At 40.7% G+C, this 23,465-nt stretch overlaps 1 protein-coding gene across 1 annotated transcript; it reads left to right on the top strand.

Moving 5' to 3' along the window:
• The first annotated feature begins 2 nt into the window (after positions 1-2).
• On the top strand, positions 3-20,374 carry LOC139713212 (uncharacterized). Its single transcript, XM_071624958.1, has 11 exons — positions 3-2,511; positions 5,578-8,644; positions 8,837-10,079; positions 11,749-11,862; positions 12,605-12,732; positions 13,455-13,680; positions 14,943-15,005; positions 16,026-16,256; positions 16,935-17,131; positions 18,859-18,975; positions 19,510-20,374. The coding sequence occupies exons 1-11, from the start codon at positions 119-121 to the stop codon at positions 19,537-19,539; spliced, it is 7,809 nt and encodes a 2,602-aa protein (XP_071481059.1). The 5' UTR covers positions 3-118; the 3' UTR covers positions 19,540-20,374.
• The last annotated feature ends 3,091 nt before the right edge of the window (positions 20,375-23,465 follow it).

Genomic DNA, 23,465 nt, shown 5'->3' with positions numbered 1-23,465 from the left:
ACGCAGTTATACATCAAGTCCAGATACAACATCTGTCTTATCAACCGAATTTGAAACAAGTGAGCCAACAAGCGAAAAACAAGCGACCACTGCAACAGATCAGGTAATAACAGAAAGAATGGCAACGCAGGAAACAACAAAGGAGGGCGTGTCGACATTATTGACAGATCAGACAGAAGACATGGCTTCAACGCAACGCAGTTTTACTTCAAGGCTTTTTACGACACCTACCCTAGTCACTGAATTACAAACAAGTGGGCCAACCAGTGAAAGCCAGGCGACAACGGCCACAGATCACATACAGACAGATATAATGACGACTCAAGATTCAATGACAGACAGTATGTCGACATCACTGACAGAGCAGACCGAAGAAATGGTTTCAACTCAACGCAGTTATACATCAAGTCCAGATACAACATCTGTCTTATCAACCGAATTTGAAACAAGTGAGCCAACAAGCGAAAAACAAGCGACCACTGCAACAGATCAGGTAATGACAGAAAGAATGGCAACGCAGGAAACAACAAAGGAGGATTTGTCGACATTATTGACAGATCAGACAGAAGACATGGCTTCAACGCAACGCAGCCTTGCAACACGTATTGGTACAACACCTACCTTAGTCACTGAATTACAAACAAGTGGGCCAACCAGTGAAAGCGAGGCGACAACGGCCACAGATATAATGACGACTCAAGATTCAATGACAGACAGTATATCGACATCACTGACAGATCAGACCGAAGAAATGGTTTCAACTGAACGCAGTTATACGTTAAGTAAAGATATAACATCTGTCTTATCAACCGAATTTGAAACGAGTGAGCCAACAAGCGAAAAACAGGCGACGACGGAAACAGATCAGGTTGTGACAGAAATAAGGACAACGCAGGAAACAAGAAGGGAGGGCGTGTCGACATTATTGACAGATCAGACAGAAGACATGGCTTCAACGCAACGCAGCCTTGCAACACGTATTGGTACAACACCTACCTTAGTCACTGAATTACAAACAAGTGGGCCAACCAGTGAAAGCCAGACGGCAACGGCCACAGATATAATGACGACTCAAGATTCAATGACAGACAGTATATCGACATCACTGACAGATCAGACCGAAGAAATGGTTTCAACTCAACGCAGTTATACGTTAAGTAAAGATATAACATCTGTCTTATCAACCGAATTTGAAACGAGTGAGCCAACAAGCGAAAAACAAGCGACGACGGAAACAGATCAGGTTGTGACAGAAATAAGGACAACGCAGGAAACAAGAAGGGAGGGCGTGTCGACATTATTGACAGATAAGACAGAAGACATGGCTTCAACGCAACGCAGCCTTACAACACGTATTGGTACAACACCTACCTTAGTCACTGAATTACAAACAAGTGGGCCAACCAGTGAAAGCCAGGCGACAACGGCCACAGATCACATACAGACAGATATAATGACGACTCAAGATTCAATTACAGACAGTATATCGACATCACTGACAGATCAGACCGAAGAAATGGTTTCAACTCAACGCAGTTATACATCAAGTCCAGATACAACATCTGTCTTATCAACCGAATTTGAAACAAGTGAGCCAACAAGCGAAAAACAAGCGACCACTGCAACAGATCAGGTAATGACAGAAAGAATAGCAACGCAGGAAACAACAAAGGAGGATTTGTCGACATTATTGACAGATCAGACAGAAGACATGGCTTCAACGCAACGCAGCCTTACAACACGTATTGGTACAACACCTACCTTAGTCACTGAATTACAAACAAGTGGGCCAACCAGTGAAAGCCTGACGACAACGGCCACAGATATAATGACGACTCAAGATTCAATGACAGACAGTATATCGACATCACTGACAGACCATACCGAAGAAATGGTTTCAACTCAACGCAGTTATACGTTAAGTAAAGATATAACATCTGTCTTATCAACCGAATTTGAAACGAGTGAGCCAACAAGCGAAAAACAAGCGACGACGGAAACAGATCAGGTTGTGACAGAAATAAGGACAACGCAGGAAACAAGAAGGGAGGGCGTGTCGACATTATTGACAGATCAGACAGAAGACATGGCTTCAACGCAACGCAGCCTTACAACACGTATTGGTACAACACCTGCCTTAGTCACTGAATTACAAACAAGTGGGCGAACCAGTGAAAGCCAGGCGACAACGGCCACAGATATAATGACGACTCAAGATTCAATGACAGACAGTATATCGACATCACTGACAGATCAGACCGAAGAAATGGTTTCAACTCAACGCAGTTATACATCAAGTCCAGATACAACATCTGTCTTATCAACCGAATTTGAAACAAGTGAGCCAACAAGCGAAAAACAAGCGACCACTGCAACAGATCAGGTAATGACAGAAAGAATAGCAACGCAGGAAACAACAAAGGAGGATTTGTCGACATTATTGACAGATCAGACAGAAGACATGGCTTCAACGCAACGCAGCCTTGCAACACGTATTGGTACAACACCTACCTTAGTCACTGAATTACAAACAAGTGGGCCAACCAGTGAAAGCCTGACGACAACGGCCACAGATCACATACAGACAGATATAATGACGACTCAAGATTCAATGACAGACAGTATATCGACATCACTGACAGACCATACCGAAGAAATGGTTTCAACTCAACGCAGTTATACGTTAAGTAAAGATATAACATCTGTCTTATCAACCGAATTTGAAACGAGTGAGCCAACAAGCGAAAAACAAGCGACGACGGAAACAGATCAGGTTGTGACAGAAATAAGGACAACGCAGGAAACAAGAAGGGAGGGCGTGTCGACATTATTGACAGATCAGACAGAAGACATGGCTTCAACGCAACGCAGCCTTGCAACACGTATTGGTACAATACCTACCTTAGTCACTGAATTACAAACAAGTGGGCCAACCAGTGAAAGCCAGGCGACAACGGCCACAGATCACATACAGACAGATATAATGACGACTCAAGATTCAATTACAGACAGTATATCGACATCACTGACAGATCAGACCGAAGAAATGGTTTCAACTCAACGCAGTTATACATCAAGTCCAGATACAACATCTGTCTTATCAACCGAATTTGAAACAAGTGAGCCAACAAGCGAAAAACAAGCGACCACTGCAACAGATCAGGTTGTGACAGAAATAAGGACAACGCAGGAAACAAGAAAGGAGGGCGTGTCGACATTATTGACAGATCAGACAGAAGACATGGCTTCAACGCAACGCAGTTTTACTTCAAGGCTTTTTACAACACCTACCCTAGTCACTGAATTACAAACAAGTGGGCGAACCAGTGAAAGCCAGGCGACAACGGCCACAGATCACATACAGACAGATATAATGACGACTCAAGATTCAATGACAGACAGTATATCGACATCACTGACAGATCAGACCGAAGAAATGGCTTCAACTCAACGCAATTATACGTTAAGTCCAGATACAACATCTGTCTTATCAACCGAATTTGAAACAAGTGAGCCAACAAGCGAAAAACAAGCGACCACTGCATCAGATCAGGTTGTGACAGAAATAAGGACAACGCAGGAAACAAGAAAGGAGGGCGTGTCGACATTATTGACAGATCAGACAGAGGACATGGCTTCAACGCAACGCAGTTTTACGTCAAGGCTTTTTACAACACCTACCCTAGTCACTGAATTAGAAACAAGTGGGCCAACAAGTGAAAGCCAGGCGACAACGGCCACAGATCACATACAGACAGATATAATGACGACTCAAGATTCAATTACAGACAGTATATCGACATCACTGACAGATCAGACCGAAGAAATGGTTTCAACTGAACGCAGTTATACGTTAAGTAAAGATATAACATCTGTCTTATCAACCGAATTTGAAACGAGTGAGCCAACAAGCGAAAAACAAGCGACGACGGAAACAGATCAGGTTGTGACAGAAATAAGGACAACGCAGGAAACAAGAAGGGAGGGCGTGTCGACATTATTGACAGATCAGACAGAAGACAGGGCTTCAACGCAACGCAGCCTTACAACACGTATTGGTACAACACCTACCTTAGTCACTGAATTACAAACAAGTAGGCCAACCAGTGAAAGCAGGGCGACAACGGCCACAGATCACATACAGACAGATATAATGACGACTCAAGATTCAATTACAGACAGTATATCGACATCACTGACAGATCAGACCGAAGAAATGGTTTCAACTCAACGCAGTTATACATCAAGTCCAGATACAACATCTGTCTTATCAACCGAATTTGAAACAAGTGAGCCAACAAGCGAAAAACAAGCGACCACTGCATCAGATCAGGTAATGACAGAAAGAATGGCAACGCAGGAAACAACAAAGGAGGGCGTGTCGACATTATTGACAGATCAGACAGAAGACATGGCTTCAACGCAACGCAGTTTTACTTCAAGGCTTTTTACGACACCTACCCTAGTCACTGAATTACAAACAAGTGGGCCAACCAGTGAAAGCCAGGCGACAACGGCCACAGATAACATACAGAGAGATATAATGACGACTCAAGATTCAATGACAGACAGTATATCGACATCACTGACAGCCCAGACCGAAGAAATGGTTTCAACTCAACGCAGTTATACGTTAAGTAAAGATATAACATCTGTCTTATCAACCGAATTTGAAACGATTGAGCCAACAAGCGAAAAACAAGCGACGACGGAAACAGATCAGGTTGTGACAGAAATAAGGACAACGCAGGAAACAAGAAAGGAGGGCGTGTCGACATTATTGACAGATCAGACAGAAGACATGGCTTCAACGCAACGCAGCCTTACAACACGTATTGGTACATCACCTGCCTTAGTCACTGAATTACAAACAAGTGGGCGAACCAGTAAAAGCCAGACGACAACGGCCACAGATATAATGACGACTCAAGATTCAATGACAGACAGTATATCGACATCACTGACAGATCAGACCGAAGAAATGGTTTCAACTGAACGCAGTTATACGTTAAGTAAAGATATAACATCTGTCTTATCAACCGAATTTGAAACGAGTGAGCCAACAAGCGAAAAACAAGCGACCATTGCAACAGATCAGGTAATGACAGAAATAATGACAACGCAGGAAACAAGAAAGGAGGGCGTGTCGACGTTATTGACAGATCAGACAGAGGACATGGCTTCAACGCAACGCAGCCTTACAACACGAATAGGGCCAACCAGTGAAAACCAGGCGACAACGGCCACAGATATTATAGAGACAGATATAATGACGACTCAAGATTCAATTACAGACAGTATATCGACATCACTGACAGATCAGACCGAAGAAATGGTTTCAACTCAACGTAGTTATACGTTAAGTAAAGATATAACATCTGTCTTATCAACCGAATTTGAAACGAGTGAGCCAACAAGCGAAAAACAATCGACCACTGCAACAGATCAGGTAGTGACAGAAATAAGGACAACGCAGGAAACAAGAAAGGAGGGCGTGTCGACATTATTGACAGATCAGACAGAAGACATGGCTTCAACGCAACGCAGTTTTACTTCAAGGCTTTTTACAACACCTACCCTAGTCACTGAATTACAAACAAGTGGGCCAACCAGTGAAAGCCAGGCGACAACGGCCACAGATATAATGACGACTCAAGATTCAATGACAGACAGTATATCGACATCACTGACAGACCATACCGAAGAAATGGTTTCAACTCAACGCAGTTATACGTTAAGTAAAGATATAACATCTGTCTTATCAACCGAATTTGAAACGAGTGAGCCAACAAGCGAAAAACAAGCGACCATTGCAACAGATCAGGTAATGACAGAAATAATGACAACGCAGGAAACAAGAAAGGAGGGCGTGTCGACGTTATTGACAGATCAGACAGAGGACATGGCTTCAACGCAACGCAGCCTTACAACACGAATAGGGCCAACCAGTGAAAACCAGGCGACAACGGCCACAGATATTATAGAGACAGATATAATGACGACTCAAGATTCAATTACAGACAGTATATCGACATCACTGACAGATCAGACCGAAGAAATGGTTTCAACTCAACGTAGTTATACGTTAAGTAAAGATATAACATCTGTCTTATCAACCGAATTTGAAACGAGTGAGCCAACAAGCGAAAAACAATCGACCACTGCAACAGATCAGGTAGTGACAGAAATAAGGACAACGCAGGAAACAAGAAAGGAGGGCGTGTCGACATTATTGACAGATCAGACAGAAGACATGGCTTCAACGCAACGCAGTTTTACTTCAAGGCTTTTTACAACACCTACCCTAGTCACTGAATTAGAAACAAGTGGGCCAACCAGTGAAAGCCAGGCGACAACGGCCACAGATCACATACAGACAGATATAATGACGACTCAAGATTCAATTACAGACAGTATATCGACATCACTGACAGACCATACCGAAGAAATGGTTTCAACTCAACGCACTTATACGTTAAGTCCAGATACAACAACTGTCTTATCAACCGAATTTGAAACAAGTGAGCCAACAAGCGAAAAACAAACGACCACTGTAACAGATCAGGTAATGACAGAAATAAGGACAACGCAGGAAACAAGAAAGGAGGGCGTGTCGACATTATTGACAGATCAGACAGAAGACATGGCTTCAACGCAACGCAGCCTTACAACACGAATTGGGCCAACCAGTGAAAACCAGGCGACAACGGCCACAGATATTATAGAGACAGATATAATGACGACTCAAGATTCAATTACAGACAGTATATCGACATCACTGACAGATCATACCGAAGAAATGGTTTCAACTCAACGCAGTTATACGTTAAGTCCAGATACAACAACTGTCTTATCAACCGAATTTGAAACAAGTGAGCCAACTAGCGAAAAACAAGCGACCACTGCAACAGATCAGGTTGTGACAGAAATAAGGACAACGCAGGAAACAAGAAAGGAGGGCGTGTCGACATTATTGACAGATCAGACAGAAGACATGGCTTCAACGCAACGCAGCCTTAAAACACGTATTGGTACAACACCTACCTTGGTCACTGAATTACAAACAAGTGGGCCAACCAGTGAAAGCGAGGCGACAACGGCCACAGATATAATGACGACTCAAGATTCAATGACAGACAGTATATCGACATCACTGACAGATCAGACCGAAGAAATGGCTTCAACTCAACGCAGTTATACGTTAAGTCAAGATACAACATCTGTCTTATCAACCGAATTTGAAACAAGTGAGCCAACTAGCGAAAAACAAGCGACCGTTGCATCAGATCAGGTTGTGACAGAAATAAGGACAACGCAGGAAACAAGAAAGGAGGGCGTGTCGACATTATTGACAGATCAGACAGAGGACATGGCTTCAACGCAACGCAGTTTTACGTCAAGGCTTTTTACAACACCTACCCTAGTCACTGAATTAGAAACAAGTGGGCCAACAAGTGAAAGCCAGGCGACAACGGCCACAGATCACATACAGACAGATATAATGACGACTCAAGATTCAATTACAGACAGTATATCGACATCACTGACAGATCAGACCGAAGAAATGGTTTCAACTCAACGCAGTTATACGTTAAGTAAAGATATAACATCTGTCTTATCAACCGAATTTGAAACAAGTGAGCCAACAAGCGAAAAACAAACGACCACTGTAAAAGATCAGGTTGTGACAGAAATAATGACAACGCAGGAAACAAGAAAGGAGGGCGTGTCGACATTATTGACAGATCAGACAGAAGACATGGATTCAACGCAACGCAGCCTTACAACACGTATTGGTACATCACCTGCCTTAGTCACTGAATTACAAACAAGTGGGCCAACCGGTGAAAGCCAGGCGACAACGGTCTCAGATCAGGTAGAGACAGAATTAATAACTACCCATGAATCATTGACAGACCGTGTATCGACATCACTGACAGCTCAGACCGAAGAAATGGCTTCAACTGAACGCAGTTATACATTAACTCCAGATGCTACATCTGTCACTGTTACAGAATTAGAAACAAGTGAGCAAACAATATCTATTCAATCTACATCTGCAACACTTCAAGCGGAGACAGATATTATAACTACTCGAAAATCAACGATTGAAAGTATATCAACTTCATTTGCAGAAGATACAAAAGCTTCAACTCAACCGAGCTTCACAACACGTCCTTTTACAACATCTGTCTTAGTCACCAAGTTCGAAACAAGTGAGCCAACTATTGGCAGCCAGTTGACAACAGTCACAGATCGGGTAGAGACAGAAATAATGACGACTCAAGAATCAACAAAGGAAAGTGTATCGACATTATTGACAGATCAGACTGAAGATATGGTTTCAACCCAACGCAGCTCTACAGCACCCCCTGATACAACATCTGCCTTAGTCACTGAACTAGAAACAACTGAGCCAACAAGTTCTACTCAATCAAAAACGGTCACAAAACAGACAGAAGTGATAAGTACTGAAAAGTCAATGACAGAAAGTGTAGCAACATCATTAACATATCAGACAGAAGATATGGCTTTAACTCGAGAAAGTTTTACAACACGTCCTGCTTCAACACCGGCCTTAGTCACCGAATTAGAAAGGAGTGAACCAATTAGTGAAAGCCAGTTGACAACGTTCACAGATCAGGTAGAGACAGAATTTATGTCAACCCAAGAAACATCGAAAAAAGTGTCGACTTCATTGCCGGAAGAAACCCAACCAATGACCTCAACTCCAAGCACCTTTACAACCCTTCAAGATACAACATCTGCCTTAATCACCGAATTCGAAACAAGTGAGGCGACTAGTGGAAGCCAATCGACAACGGTCACGAATCAGTTAGAGACAGAAATTATGTCAACCCAAGAAACAACGAAAGAAAGTGTGTCGACTTCATTGCCGGAAGAAACCCAACCAATGACCTCAACTCCAAGCAGCAGTACAACCCTTCAAGATACAACATCTCCCTTAATCACCGAATTCGAAACAAGTGAGGCGACTAGTGGAAGCCAGGCGACAACGGTCACAGATCGGGTAGAGACAGAAATAATGACGACTCAAGAACTAACAAAAGAAAGTGTATCGACATTGACAGATCAGACCGAGGACATGTCTCCAACGCAACGCAGATTCACAACACGTCTTGTTACGACACCTGTCTTAATCACCGAATTCGAAACAACTAGTGAAAGCCAGTTGACAACAGTAACTGATCAGATAGAGACAGAAATAACAACTACTCAAGAATCAAGAAAAGAAAGTACATCAAGATTATTGACAGATCAGACAGAGGACATCACTTCAACTCAACGTAGCTTTACAACACGCCATGACGCAACGTCTTCCTTAGTTACTGAATTAGACATAAGTGAGCCAACAAGTGAAAGCGAGCCTACAAAGGTCACAGAGCCGTTAGAGACAGAAATTACCACGTCGCAAGAATCAACACGTCCTGATGCAACATCTGTCTTAGTCACCGTAAGTAGGCTAACCAGTTATAGTCAATCGTCAATGGTTACAGATGAGGTGGAGACAGAAGCTGTGACTACCCAGGCATCAACAACAGATGACCTTCCATTATCAGCAACAGACCAGACACAACCAGTGTCTTCAACTCAACGTACCTTAACATCACGTCAGGTAACTACATACACAACCACAGAATTGACAGCAAGTGACGCAACAACTACGAGTCATTTGACAACCGTTACAAACCAAATAACAACAGATGTGGCGACTGCCATGACTTCATCAAGAGAAAGCCTTTCAACAACAGCAAGTGATCAGACTGAATCAATCTCATCAAGTACACTCGCCCTCACATCACAACACCAGATAACTACTGACTTCTTCACAGAAAGAGAAACAACTGAACCAAAGAGGGAAATTCAATCCACAACGGTCACAGAACAGACAGAGAGAGAGACCAGCTCGACTAGGCCTTCGGAATCAACAGGCACTGATCCTTCAACCTCTGTCACTGACCAGCCATCACCTCTGGCGACGACTTTGGCAGCACAACCTTCCACAACGAGCAAAGGACAGGACCTGTTAACCACAAAGACGGTTGTCACAGCAAGCGGTTCGTATCTTTCTCGCCCCTTGTTCCTCCGTTATATGTTTCTCAGAAAGGACATACTTTATCACTGTCTAAATCTTTAAGAACTTTTTTTTTCGCAAACGCATTTGCTTAGAATGTAACGGAAAGAATATGCCAACAGTAGCTATGGTTAAAAAAATTAAAGCCATCTGTTGCTCAACGTGCTTTCTACGCTACACTGTGTCTACTATTTGTGCACATTTCACCGACGAACGTATATTCTCTTGTAGTGAGTGGAAGACGTAATATCCTATTATGATTCCAGCTAAAGAATATGATATTATGTTGATTAAGAATTACTTGAAAACGCTTTACTATATATATATATATATATATATGCCACTCAGCAAAAAAATGTAAGTTCCCCCCAACATTTTTGGATATATCTAAAAAAGTATTTAACCGATTTTCATAATTCAAACGGAAATGGATAAGGAATTTTATTACTCATAAGATGAGTGGCAAATCATTGCCACCAGATATCATTATTGGTGTGAAAAATGCATTTTAGGTCAAAATGCATGGAAACAAAAGTTGCACTTTAGTGATTTGCAGTGACTTTTACACAATCAAACATAATCAAACAATCACTCATAATTCTGAACATTTAAGCTTGGCTTATTGCATATTTCTCTATCTCTTTCTTTTCATGAGCATACAGTAAAGTATTTGATAATTGATATGTCCACCTCCGTTTTAATGACCAGCCGGCATCTCTTCCGCATACTGTTGACTAAAGTTTGTACTTGGCGCTGCTCAATGTTGGCCCATGCTCTCTGTAAGATGCGCTGAAATTCTTGCAGTGAAGTGTCATCTTTCACCTTCTTGCTCGCTTTCCGCAAATGATATCCCAAAGATTCTCTACTGGATTACAGTCAGGGGATCTTGTAGGCCATCACTCCATACGTTCGATGCCATTTCCCTGGACAGACTGATCTACAACTTGAGTTCATGATGCAAAATGGCCATAGGCGCATTAATGTGATCAATCCAAATTGGAATTACAAATCACATGGCTTCTACCAACATTTTCGTATTGAAAAGGCCTATTGTTTGAAAAGTATGCACAACATCTGTTTAATAGGGAAGCACATTGTACCTGAAGAAATTCCTGAGAATTACACAATTTAGAAAAGGTTATTTGCTAACTTACATAGGAAATGTATACAATATGCTTCATATAGCCTAAAGTGCAACTTTTTTCCCCATGCATTTTGACATAAAATGCGGTTTTTTACACCAATAATGATATCTGGTGGCAATGATATGCCATTCATGTATGAGTAATAAAATTCCCCATCCATTCCCGTTTGAATTATGAAAATCCGTAAAATACTTTTTGAGATATATCCAAAAATGTTAGGGGGGAACTTACTTTTTTTTTGCGGAGTGTAGGGCCTATGTATACATGAATATTCTAATTAATCATCATTATTATCATTACCCCTATTTCTATTATTATCTATTCTGTGACATTCACCTACTCTACTAGGGAAGCGGAAAATCAACTCAATGACAGTGATCTGTAGCCCTGAACTCCCTCGTATACCAGCTGTGAGGTTTTTTCTGTGTTTCATCACTACATTATCATTGCACATTTTACTAATTAAGCATATCATGACCTATTTTCTACTGCATTCATTATTTCTAGAAGCGTACTGTGGCGCTAAATGCGTTGAAGACAACGAGGTATGCATCGAAGATAAAAGTGGCGGATTCTGTGCTTGTTGGGAGGGCTATGAACGCGTGAACGGCAAATGTAACGGTGAGATTTATTTGACTCCCCTTTGCAAATCGTCATGAGTATAAATATTCTGACAGAATGTTGGCGAATAATTGGTCCCCATTTAATCAGTTTTACAAATGTAAAAGAAAAAAATGCTAAATGAAAAAAGGAATAATATTTACCCATGGGGTGTTTTTGTTGGTGCCTGTAAGCACACTCTTTATTATATTCAAGTCGTAGGCCTACTTCCATGTGCGTTGTTTCATTCTGCATGTTCTGCGGGTCAACTGTTTGTGTTTGCGTTTGTGTTGGTTGTGTTTCTTCAAAATGCCAGCAAAGAAGTTGGCTACGAGCGATCACAATTCAAAATATATTTCCAGAGCTTCTTGATTACTTCAGTAATATATTTCCCTTAACCTTTGATAAGAGAAGTGAGAAGGCTTGAAATCGGAATAAAAAAAGTAATAAGTAGATAGATATCACATTTCTGGCTAACTCATCTGTGGTACAGTATGACATGGAAGTGACGTGGATGTTAGTGCTTCACACATTTTGTTTCACCTCTGCTTAGATGTGTTTAAAACATGCCTTCAAAACTGTCCTCGTAGATGCAAACTTTCGTTGCTTTTGTTGTTGTTTCTTAAGTCTATAGCGTGTACCCAATCGGAAGGAATATTGGTACAGGTGCTTCTCTTTTAACCTGCTGTGTTTCAATCGATTCTGAGTATCTGAAAGTAACCACGCTGTTTTTCTTCTTTCTTTCTTTCTTTCTGTAATCAAGAGGTTGTGTCCTACATGATGCAGGTGAAGATTGTTGAGATAAAGGGAGAGGACGCGGTGTTTCAAGCTGGTTACTCTGATCCAACTTCGGAAATATTCAAGGTTTTGGAATCGGACTTCTGCAATTCAGTAAGCTAATCCTGCTGCTTACCTGGGCTTGTGAACTTTACCTTTAAGTGTGCATGTTGGGGGTTGATATTGAATTTGACAATATGAGTATGTACATAACAAGTTGTGCCTAATGATACGGAAATGTCAGTGATTGTGGTAATGAGTGGTGTCAAGAACATTCATCACTAAGTTTTTACAAACGTGCTCATGGTGATATTGTGCATTGTGTTGTGCAATATCCATATCTCTTTTTGGTACAACTTCCTTAAAGACCATTGTCAGATCTGTTCTGTAAGTACCTTGGTCTTTACATTGGTCGTTCTTTCTTAAAATCATACGATGACAATTCCGAAGATTCGTTAATCCTTGTTAATCCCAAAATGAAATAAGATTCATCATTCCGAAGGTTCGTTAATCCGAAAGTGAAGTGAAGTTTACTATACCGGAGGTTTGTTGATCCGAAAATGTAAAAACTCGTCATTTAGAATGTTCATTAATCCGAAACAGAAATAAAGTCCGTCATTCCAAAGATTCGTTAGTGTGTTCACCTGATTTTCGTTTTCGGATTAAAGAACCTTATTTCATTTTCCGATTGACGAAACTTGGGTATAACGAACCTTCAGAATAACGATCATTGCCGAACTATGTACTCCGAAACTCTTCGAAATCCCTCCCCCTTCAATTGGAGACAAAGACCCTAATCACTTATGACTCTATGTCTTTGCTCCCATGATGTGTAGCTGAAGGAGATGTACGATTCGCTGCTCGATTCAGTCTTCCGTCTCGCTACGTGCGAAGTCTTTTCTTTCACGTCGGGGAGCATCATTGTCGATTACGCCATCGGTTTCGTTTCCACCAATGTGACGGCCGAGCTCGTGTCTAACGAAACAACGAAGTATCTAGAGATCCACGAGAAGCTCCTTCCGAGGAACATTTCGCTTCAGGCGTCAGCAGTCGCAGCCTTACGTAGGTCTTTCTGTGTTATTTAGCAGGAGGCAACGGAATTCTTTCTCTCCTAGACCGGGGGGGGGGGGGGGGGGGAGGTGTGTCATGTAAGAATGTAAGTTGAACTTTAGAGTTAAGATCAAGTTAAAATCAAGGCATTGCCGTGTGCGTCTTCAATGGTATTCTAACTTTCTAATGAAAATGAAATAATCTCTGTGAAGTAGAGATTGGAAACAACGTTCAAATACAAGCTTGGGCAAGATAATTTTACAACTTAGACAGTTGATTCCTGCTTTTGATGTTGTTGTTGCTTGTTTGTTTGTTTCTGAGCTGTCTACGAAAGAGTTGAATACGTTTACAAAACTGATACATGAACACGATTATTAACTTCCCCTTTCCTAATCTTTTGCGACAGCGCACAATGAATGTTTAACAGGTTTGGCCGACTGTCATCCAGACGCGAATTGCTCTGACACTGGAACACGCGGATACACCTGCTCTTGCCCGCCCGACTTCATGGACCCTTACGTTGACACTCTCCCCGGGCGATATTGTACACGTAAGTCCTCGCCACTCTCTCTAATGATCACATTTTGGTTTTTCACAGGTAATAGTCCTCTTCTGTTGCTCCTTCTTCTCTTTTGGTTCTTCTTTGCCTCCCTTTCCGACTAGTTCTTGTTGTCCTTCCTCTTTTTATTCATTTCCCTTATCCGCGTCATTCTTACTTTCGTTTTCTATTCTTCTTCTTTACCTGTTCTTTTTCTCCTCTTTCACCTTTCTTTCTAGTTTTTCCTTCCTCATCCTTCTCTTCTCATTTCCCTTGTCGCATCCCATCCTTCTTCTTCTTCTTCTCCTCCTTCTTTCCCTTACTTTCTTCTTTTTCATGCAACACTCTTTGACACCCTGGCCCACACTAATAATGAACTACTTCAAAGTCGTATAAATTTACATGTTCATTACTGAAATTTCAAGCGACGAAAAGGTTGTCATTCTTGCACAATGTGAACTTTAGATACTATGTGACGTCCTAAGGCAAAAAAAAAAATATTATTATGCGCATGATAGTATCACCTCACGTCATTATGTCAGGTTTCCAGCACTCACGCACCTTATTATCGATTCTGTGCCAGACGATATTGCAAAATTTATACCATGGATTTTACTTTTTCCTCTGTCAGTTTTGACAATACAATGTTGTTGTCTATATACACCATTTTAATCCTTATATTTATATGAGTTTGTTGTTTCTCTTTGGCTAATCAATTCTCACCTCTCGATGTGACTATTGGCGTTTCCAGCCCCGACGATTGCCACCACAACAACTGTCGCCTCATTCACAGGACTAGGTAGGTGTTTGGATACGGTTTCAGCACGTTCGTGTGACGTTCTGTGAAAATCATTTCTTCTTCTTTCATTTCTTCTCCCAGCTTCTTACGCTTTATAGCGTCATGTTGCATTTGCAAAACTGGAATTACAACTTCAACATCTTCACCTTGGCTAATTGGCTTTAAAAGACACAATAAAGTCAGTGTGGACACTGTGGTATAGTGGATAGGACTCTTGACATGAAGTGGGGTCTCGCGGGGCTCAAGTTCTGCCACCTGTTAGTACTTAAATACTTGGACAAAATGATTTTACTCAAAATGTCCCGTTAAACGAGGTATGAATATGGTTGTAAATGACAGGCCCTCTGGAAGAGCAGAGATAGCACTGCAGATGAGATATCATGGGTAGGGCCTGCACATAGATCTTCATGCATGCATTTATGAAATTCAAGAAACAAGCATAACTTCATTCTTCGCATCGACTCTGGTATACTGTAATTGTGTACAGTAACGGTAATATTCATCTTCGACCAAGTCATGCTTATCATGTTCAATTAAATACAAAAACAAAGCCAATTACAAAATAGTAAATTTCAAACCAGTTGGAGAACTATGAAGTATCGACATTACCACATCTACTGTAAGTCGCAATCAAGATTTGACTTTAAAAAACACGATACGTTCTTTGAAACATCTACGTGCGTATAATTGTTTTCCATTTTGATAACACCTTATCAGGGCCTACATACTGTTCTGTTCGTATGATTTCACTGAATTAACTTGACGGTCGTGGAATGCCATTGCACTCTAAACGAAAGCTCTTCAAGAAACTTTGTACTTTCGAATTTCGTCTGTTATATACAGAACTTTGTACAAACTACTCGAATACGACGCAGCTGTCTCTGGGTGGTATAAATTCTTTTAAAGAGAACGCATATAGACACACACACACACACACACACACACGTGGAGGACTCTTAGATTTAAGATTACTGCTTCGTGGTCGTTCCTCCAACTGAATGTCTTGCTCATCACCTGTAGAATCATGGGAAATCCTCGTGATCGTCTTCTCCATCGTTGGCTTCTTCTTCTGTGTCCTTGTCGCATTCGTGATCGCCGCCTGCGTCAGAAGGCAGATGGGTTGCTGGGAAGACGACTTCGACATGCCTGCATCAGAGGCTAGCTTCTCTCTGACTGGGTATGCTTACCGGAAGAAGGACCCCAATGACACCGTTGGTTTCATGGAGGAAGGGATCCCTCCCAGATTTGGAGGTACAATAAACATCGTTTTGCCTATCTCTCTCTCTTTCTACCCCATAAACTATGAATATCCGTGATGTAAAGCGTGTTGTGAGGCGTGCACGTCACGAGTCCGACAACGCTACGAGTCATACAGTCCACGAGTCACACAGCCCATGAGTCATACAGCCCACGAGCTTGACACTTGGCAAATACGACCAATGGATCAGACAGTAGGAAACGAAGGCCCGCAAGTCCAACACTAGGCAAACAAGGACCATGGGCCTGATACTCATGACATCTTAGGGCTTAGTCTACGCAGTGTCTGTCTCGTGGGCCTTGTTTGCCAAGTCGATGTCGGGGTCATGGACCTTTTTTTTTGCCTAGTGATAGACTCGTGGGCCTTGCTCGCCTAGTTTCGAGCTCATGGGATGTATGACTCGTGGGCTGTATGACCCATGGCACTTTTTTCATTGTCAAGCTCATGGACCATATTATGACTCGTGGGTGTCGGGCTCGTGGGATGACCCGGTTTAGAGTGCATGATTTAGATGATATAATCTAACCACATGCGCTAACAAAAACGATTCAACATTGCTCTATGCTTCTTACCGTCTACAGTTTAAGCATCTTTGTCTGTGTTGTAATGTTGCAGTATCCCTCAAGATTTATGATTGTTTGTTTATGTCTTTGTTTTCTTGAAAATGTCAGAGGACATGTTCGATAACGCAGCGAATGAAAGAGGAATGTTCGAAGTTTCAGACTTTAATGCGGACACTCCGATGATAGACACGGGAAACTGGCCGTACGAGGCGGAGCAGGTGTTCGTCACCGACGACATTGACGCCGATATTGAGGCGCGCATGAAGCGCGTAGCTGACAGCCTGAAGCATTCCGCACCTTTCCACGTAAGTGCAGACGATCCGTTAGCGCCTCTGAGAACGTGGTGAGAAGTCCTATGCGCGTTGTTAGTGTTGTGACGTTGCAAATGCGAATGATTTTATTTGGGGGCTGGCAAGTCAAATAAAATGCATTGTACCGTATGTCCCCAAGAAAAATAGAATACAACGGGACCCTTTGCAAAAATAACTTTAAAGATAGTGAATCAATCTAAATACGATTCCAGGGTATGAAACTACAACTCATTGCCAACACATCTCACAGGAAACCCCATTCGATTTGCTTCAGTGGTCAAAGAGAAACGAGGAATTTTGTAGAGCATGTCAGGAATCTCTTCCCTATATAAGTTCTGTCCATTGTGTTCACACATTCATACATACATGTCAGTTCCAGGAGCATCCAAGTGCTGAACTTGGAAAAAAAAAATCAGACTTATGACATACTTTTAGCTAAATGGGGCTGCGCATTGGAGCATTCAGTATCACGACAGACGTAGTATCGCGGGTAAATATCAACTTAAAATCCCAAAATTTCTTCAAGTTGAAGACTCACCAGTTAAGTTGAAGTATTGAAAACAGGCTTCGGGCAACGTTTGGTTCTGCCAATAGTCCCTTTCTATTCGAATTGTTGACTGAATGTGACTCGGTCGAGAGGACCTTGGGTGAGCTACACTGAATCGACGGCCAGCGCATGCGCACACAGACATCTTATCCGTTCATGGATTTGAAATTTGCGCTGACCGTCAATTCAGTGTAGCTCTCCCAAGCCCCTTTCTGTTCGAATTGTTGACTGAAAGTGACTCGGTCGAGAGGACCTTGTGAGAGCTAGCTACACTGAATCGACGGCCAGCGCATGCGCACACAGACATCTTATCCGTTCATGGATTTGAAATTTGCGCTGACCGTCAATTCAGTGTAGCTCTCCCAAGCTCCTCTCGACCGAGTCACATTCAGTCATCAATTCGAACAGAAAGGGACTATTGGCAGGACCAAACGTTGCCCGAAGCCTGTTTTCAATACCGGTACTTCAACTTAACTGGTGAGTCTTCAAGTTGAAGGAATTTTCGGATTTTAAGTTGATATTTACCCGCGATACTACGTCTGTCGTGATCCTGAATGCTACAATGCGCAGCCCCATTACGCTATGCGTTGGGGCTGCTGGTCGCTATGCGTATGGGGCTGCTGGTCGCAGTTAATTGCATGATTACTAAGACATGAGAGCACTTTGGGGCGAGTAAGTCTGACAGTGTTAGTTATGATATGAAAGGTACTTTAACCTGAAACACAAACTAAGACAAGGAAATTCAGGGAAACTTTTGAGGTACCAAAACTTTATATTATCTTAAACCAAACTGAATGGATTTCTGCAAAATAGAGCTAAGATGTTATATTTCAAGACCCTGAAGTAGCGTTTGGACAGTTAAATCACATTGGGTGTTATCAATGCGAAAATCCGATCATGGGGGGCATACTGTATACAGTAAAGTAGTTGATTGATTGCAGCCACCCTCCCCCCTCCCCAAAAGAGGGGAATAATATAGCAACATACGAATCGTATCTGCAAACTTGGTAACTTCACCAACGTTTAGAGACATCTGTTAGGCGATGTAAGTCTTCGATGCATGCTTCAAGAGGTCATCAATTAAAAGTTTGAAATAACCATGCACGAAAGGGTCCATTCTACCATGCAAAAGAAATTATCTGATGAAATGTACTTTAAAATCTCTGTCTTAAAGGTTACACCAGTGCGCGCTAGAGTGGACCACTCATCGATGTATCTGCCACAAGCACCCACTTTACCACTTCACGAAAGTCGCAGACGAGAGACTGCGGAACCTTCGTCGCAAGAATTCGTGAGTTTTCGTCACACATTCGCAAATTATATTTTTACCTATCATACAGTGGTTTTCTTCTTTGGTATCATCTTTTTCTTTTTTACCAGCAAATTGAGACATTTTCATTTCAGTATGGATGTAGATATGACGTTTATTTGTCAGCAAAATGCTGCTACTCTCTAAGTCATTTTGTGACTGATCATTGATTATATGTACTCGTTATTGTATATATTATACTTTCATTACTTTTTGATGGCAAACGTTATCATGTGAATGCATGGTTACTCTCTTCAACGGAAAGGAGAACAGTGCCAGTATGTAAACTTCTTATTAGTAAGTTAGTAAAGTTGTCGCAGTCGCGATTCTCTAATATTCTTGTCCAGTAGAACGAAGCGACATCATGTTCTCTGTGACTCCATTATTTTACAATTACGGTACTCGTTCACATTATGAGAAGGTATGTATCGCATCATAGCATATTATTATAACGCTCTATAGATTGCCATTATTACTATCTAATTTTGGTGTAACCTCTCACTTTTCTTTCGACAGTTCGAGTCCCTTCCACAGACATATCTTTGAGAGAACATCTGTTCACCCTCCCGGGATAAAGCAGAATGAATGATTTAGGAGAAAGGCTGGCGGGAAATATCTTGCAACTTGATAGTTGTGTGATGTCATCAGTGAGCTATTTAAGCCAGCAAGGACATAGAGCGCATGAAAATCTACACGAATGATTCCGAGTACATTTTCGCTGATTCCATCGTGGCGCTGTGCATAGCCTTTAGTTATGTGGCTGTACACCAGATCAAGTTTGCGAGGAAAACCGTGCCATCAGCGCTGACTGAAGTTGTGGCTTGATGCAGATACACTCAGCCGTTTAAATCTCCCGAATAAATCACCAGTGTCTTTCCCGCCTACAGTGACATAAAGATCGACGTGTTGATGTAATCGTCTGCTATTCCCAAAGAAAAAACAAAAGAGAGCTCGAATTTCTTCCGAGGAGAACTGACAACATTCCGTCACAGGAACGCAAAAAATCCAAAGGTCAAAGTTGAACACAAAGTGCAAATGCGAACCGTCAAGGGCTTTTCATACCATTAATACATGAATTGTATAGTCATTATAGATCACTGAACGCATACCAGTGCAAAGAATGTGCCCTCAGCAGTACATTCGTATTGCCGCTCTCCAAACACAGAGATCAATCAATTCCCTCTCGTTGAAAAAATGGTGCTTTCACCTTCTCATTGTGCAGCATTCTGCGCGTCTTCGGGAATTGTAGTAATTGTAATACAGCTGATTCTAAAAGGCGTTAAGTGGAATACCTGTGAAACTAAAGTATATGACACACCGAATATTTATCTTCTAGGTTGCAGAAGCCAAATTTGATTACTGTAACAAAGTGACCCACTTTTAGACACAAGGTCTTACATCCGATTACGTATACAGGTTTTGAATTTGTGTTCTTTTTAGGGTAATCTAGAAAGTAAAATAAATGGATTTAGAGTAAGATAAAACTCACAGAAGACTGAGACTGTAGTACAGATCTTCTATTTATTGAAACAGTAGAGCAAACTACCTTCTGAAAACAACAGTGCTTATACACATACATGTAAGTTTGTTTGATAGATACTTTATTTTCTGCAACTCAATATACATTGTACATTGTACATAAACTGAATAATCGTGAACATGGGAAATATACAAAGTATATTTGAAACAGAGTCGTTTGACTTGCATAAACAATGATATAAAAGGAAATTAATGATATTACAGTATGCATGTCTATGCAGCTGGGATTACAATAACAATATTATATTTAGGAAATGATAATGCAGAGGGCCGCCATTGTAAGCATTGCTTGAAAAGATGGCCGGCCCGAGGAAAAGGTAGGTAGGTAAATTGGTAAACAATACAAATTCTGCTGCGAGGATAGCAGGGGAAAATAAACTCTGATGTGTGAAGGTGGTGAATGTGCGTGCGAGTGCTTGAGAGTGCACAGGGGCAGATAGGCTGGGATTTGGAATGATAAAATTGGTTTGCTGGAAGAGGGAATGACTTACGATGTTGCTACTATCGGGAGACCAACATAAGTCATATAAATTATTCGGGCTTAATTCGTATTTGAAGTATACTGTGATAAAATATGCTTCTTTAAGTTTGCTTTGAATGAAAACAAGGAGGCACACTGTTTCAACTCTTCAGGAAGAGTGTTCCATGTATCCGGACCGTGATGTCTAATCGACTTTTGAGCAAGTAAAAGCTTTGGATTACTTAAATGAAAATCATGGGAACGACGGGTAGGGTATGAGTGAATATGATCATTAGTAACTAGGGCATTATGGAAAAATGGTAATAAATTTCGAATGTGTTTGTACATGAATATAGCAGTTAAATATGAATGTATATCATGGGCCTTTAGGGTTTTTAGGCGATAAAATATGGGATCAGTGTGAGCCAAAAAATTTGAATGTGTGCATATACGAAGAGCCTTTTTCTGAAGAAGAAAAATTGTGTTCAATTTGGTTTTGCTACAGTTGCCCCATACAATATTACAGTACATTACATATGGTAGAAATAAGGTGTTGTATAACATCATTAAAGTTTGATCGTTAATTAAGTATTTTATTCTCCTTAACACACCAGTTGCCTTAGATATTGCTGTTATAATATTCTGGACATGAGTATTCCAAGTTAGATTGTTATCTAGGGTCACTCCTAGGAACTTGGTTGAATGTTTCTCAGCAATGTTTATATCATCAATAGAAATACTTTGAGGAAGGGTGGGTTGAGATTGAAGCGTATGAAAATGTATAAAACATGTTTTATCAATATTCAATGAAAGCTTATTACTTCTAAACCATTTCGAAATATTACTTAATTCCATGTTAAATGTATCCACCAATGTTACAATATCCTTGTGGGAATAAAAAACATTGGTGTCGTCTGCAAATAAAATGAACTTTAAACGAGGAGAGGAATTAATGATATCATTAATATAAATCAAAAAAAGTAGGGGCCCGAGGATAGATCCCTGAGGGACACCACATGACACCTTCAAATGAAACGAATGACTGGATTTAAATGCAACATATTGTTTTCGATGACTTAGATAACTTCTAAACCATGACAAAGTAATCCCTCTCACGCCATAATTATGTAATTTTTCAAATAAAATGTCATGATCAATAGTGTCGAATGCTTTACTAAGATCCATAAAAACTCCAATTATGTGCTCCTTTTTAATAAGCGCATCAATAATATTATCAACAGATTTAATTATAGCATAATCGGTAGAAAATCCTTTCCTAAAACCAAACTGATTCACATTTAATATTTATATATATATATAAGTGGCTACCACTGTAAAGCATTCAGAATGCTGGTAAAAATGCTTATTTCATTTACTCGTTTCAAGGATGCCTATGTATAGTTTCAGGGGGTGAGGGAGCGGCATTCACCTGCATAACAAGCAAGGATATATACCGTTGCAGTATAGGTTTTAAGAAGTCGGCGTATATTTCAAGGTTTGTTTTCACTATCTGGAGATGTGAATGATCGATGCGAGTTTCTTCATTTTGTACTATATCTGTTACGCGTTACCTTCAGATATAATATTCATGTTACCTTCAGAAATAATATTCATGTACATCCCTGAGCAAGACACATTGTATCACAATCTCTTGGAAAATCAGATCTGATGCTGAGAGGGATTCTTATTCACGATGTTGTTTAATACATTGTACAATGAAATACTGAAAGTCACCAGAGGTGTAGGCCTATATGTCAAGTGTACTGATGATTTGAATGTCTTTAAGAACAAAATGCATGTTCATATCTTCCTTGTCTCAGTCGGCTGATTTGACAACATACAACATGCACGCACGCACACACTCACACACACACGTGTAACGTATATACGAAGAGTTTGTTCGCAAAAACCAATAAGTCCATTTTATTTTTGAAGATTTTGAACTACGGTCTCTGTCATAAAGTACAAAATAATACCTTTTAAATAATATATTGGTCACTACATATAAATGTACATTTTTGAAGGTATGGTCAAAAGAAGCAACATTTTTCTTATTATTCTCTTTATTTTTCTTGACCTTTAATCGCAAATATCTCCATTTGGCAAATATGAACTTATCGGTTTTTGCAAACAAACTCTTCATATACAGTATACATGTATATAAAAGGGCCTATATATAATAATTGCAGTGGGCCTATATATGAGAATGGAAACGTGTTCACTTGCCTTATTCCTACACTACGGAATTTTGTAATTACATTACTATAATTTGGTATCAAAATGATTTTCAGCTTTTGGTATCTTCCAGTAATTATTTGATTTGTACATAGAGAAAGAGACGTTGTATAACTGTTATGATCATATTGTCATTGTACCACATTCAAAGTAATTATGCAATGTCATTCTAATTACAACGAATCAGACAAAAAGACAACTCGCGGAATAAAATGTACATGCACAACGGTGATTATAC

The sequence above is a fragment of the Diadema antillarum genome, unplaced genomic scaffold (assembly GCF_040938485.1).
Source record: "Diadema antillarum isolate AM-2024a unplaced genomic scaffold, OU_Dant_1.0 seq00001926_RagTag, whole genome shotgun sequence".
In the NCBI taxonomy this organism is placed as follows: domain Eukaryota; kingdom Metazoa; phylum Echinodermata; class Echinoidea; order Diadematoida; family Diadematidae; genus Diadema; species Diadema antillarum.
Note: the sequence above shows the minus strand (reverse complement) of the source record. Positions and strands in the feature narration are given on the sequence as shown.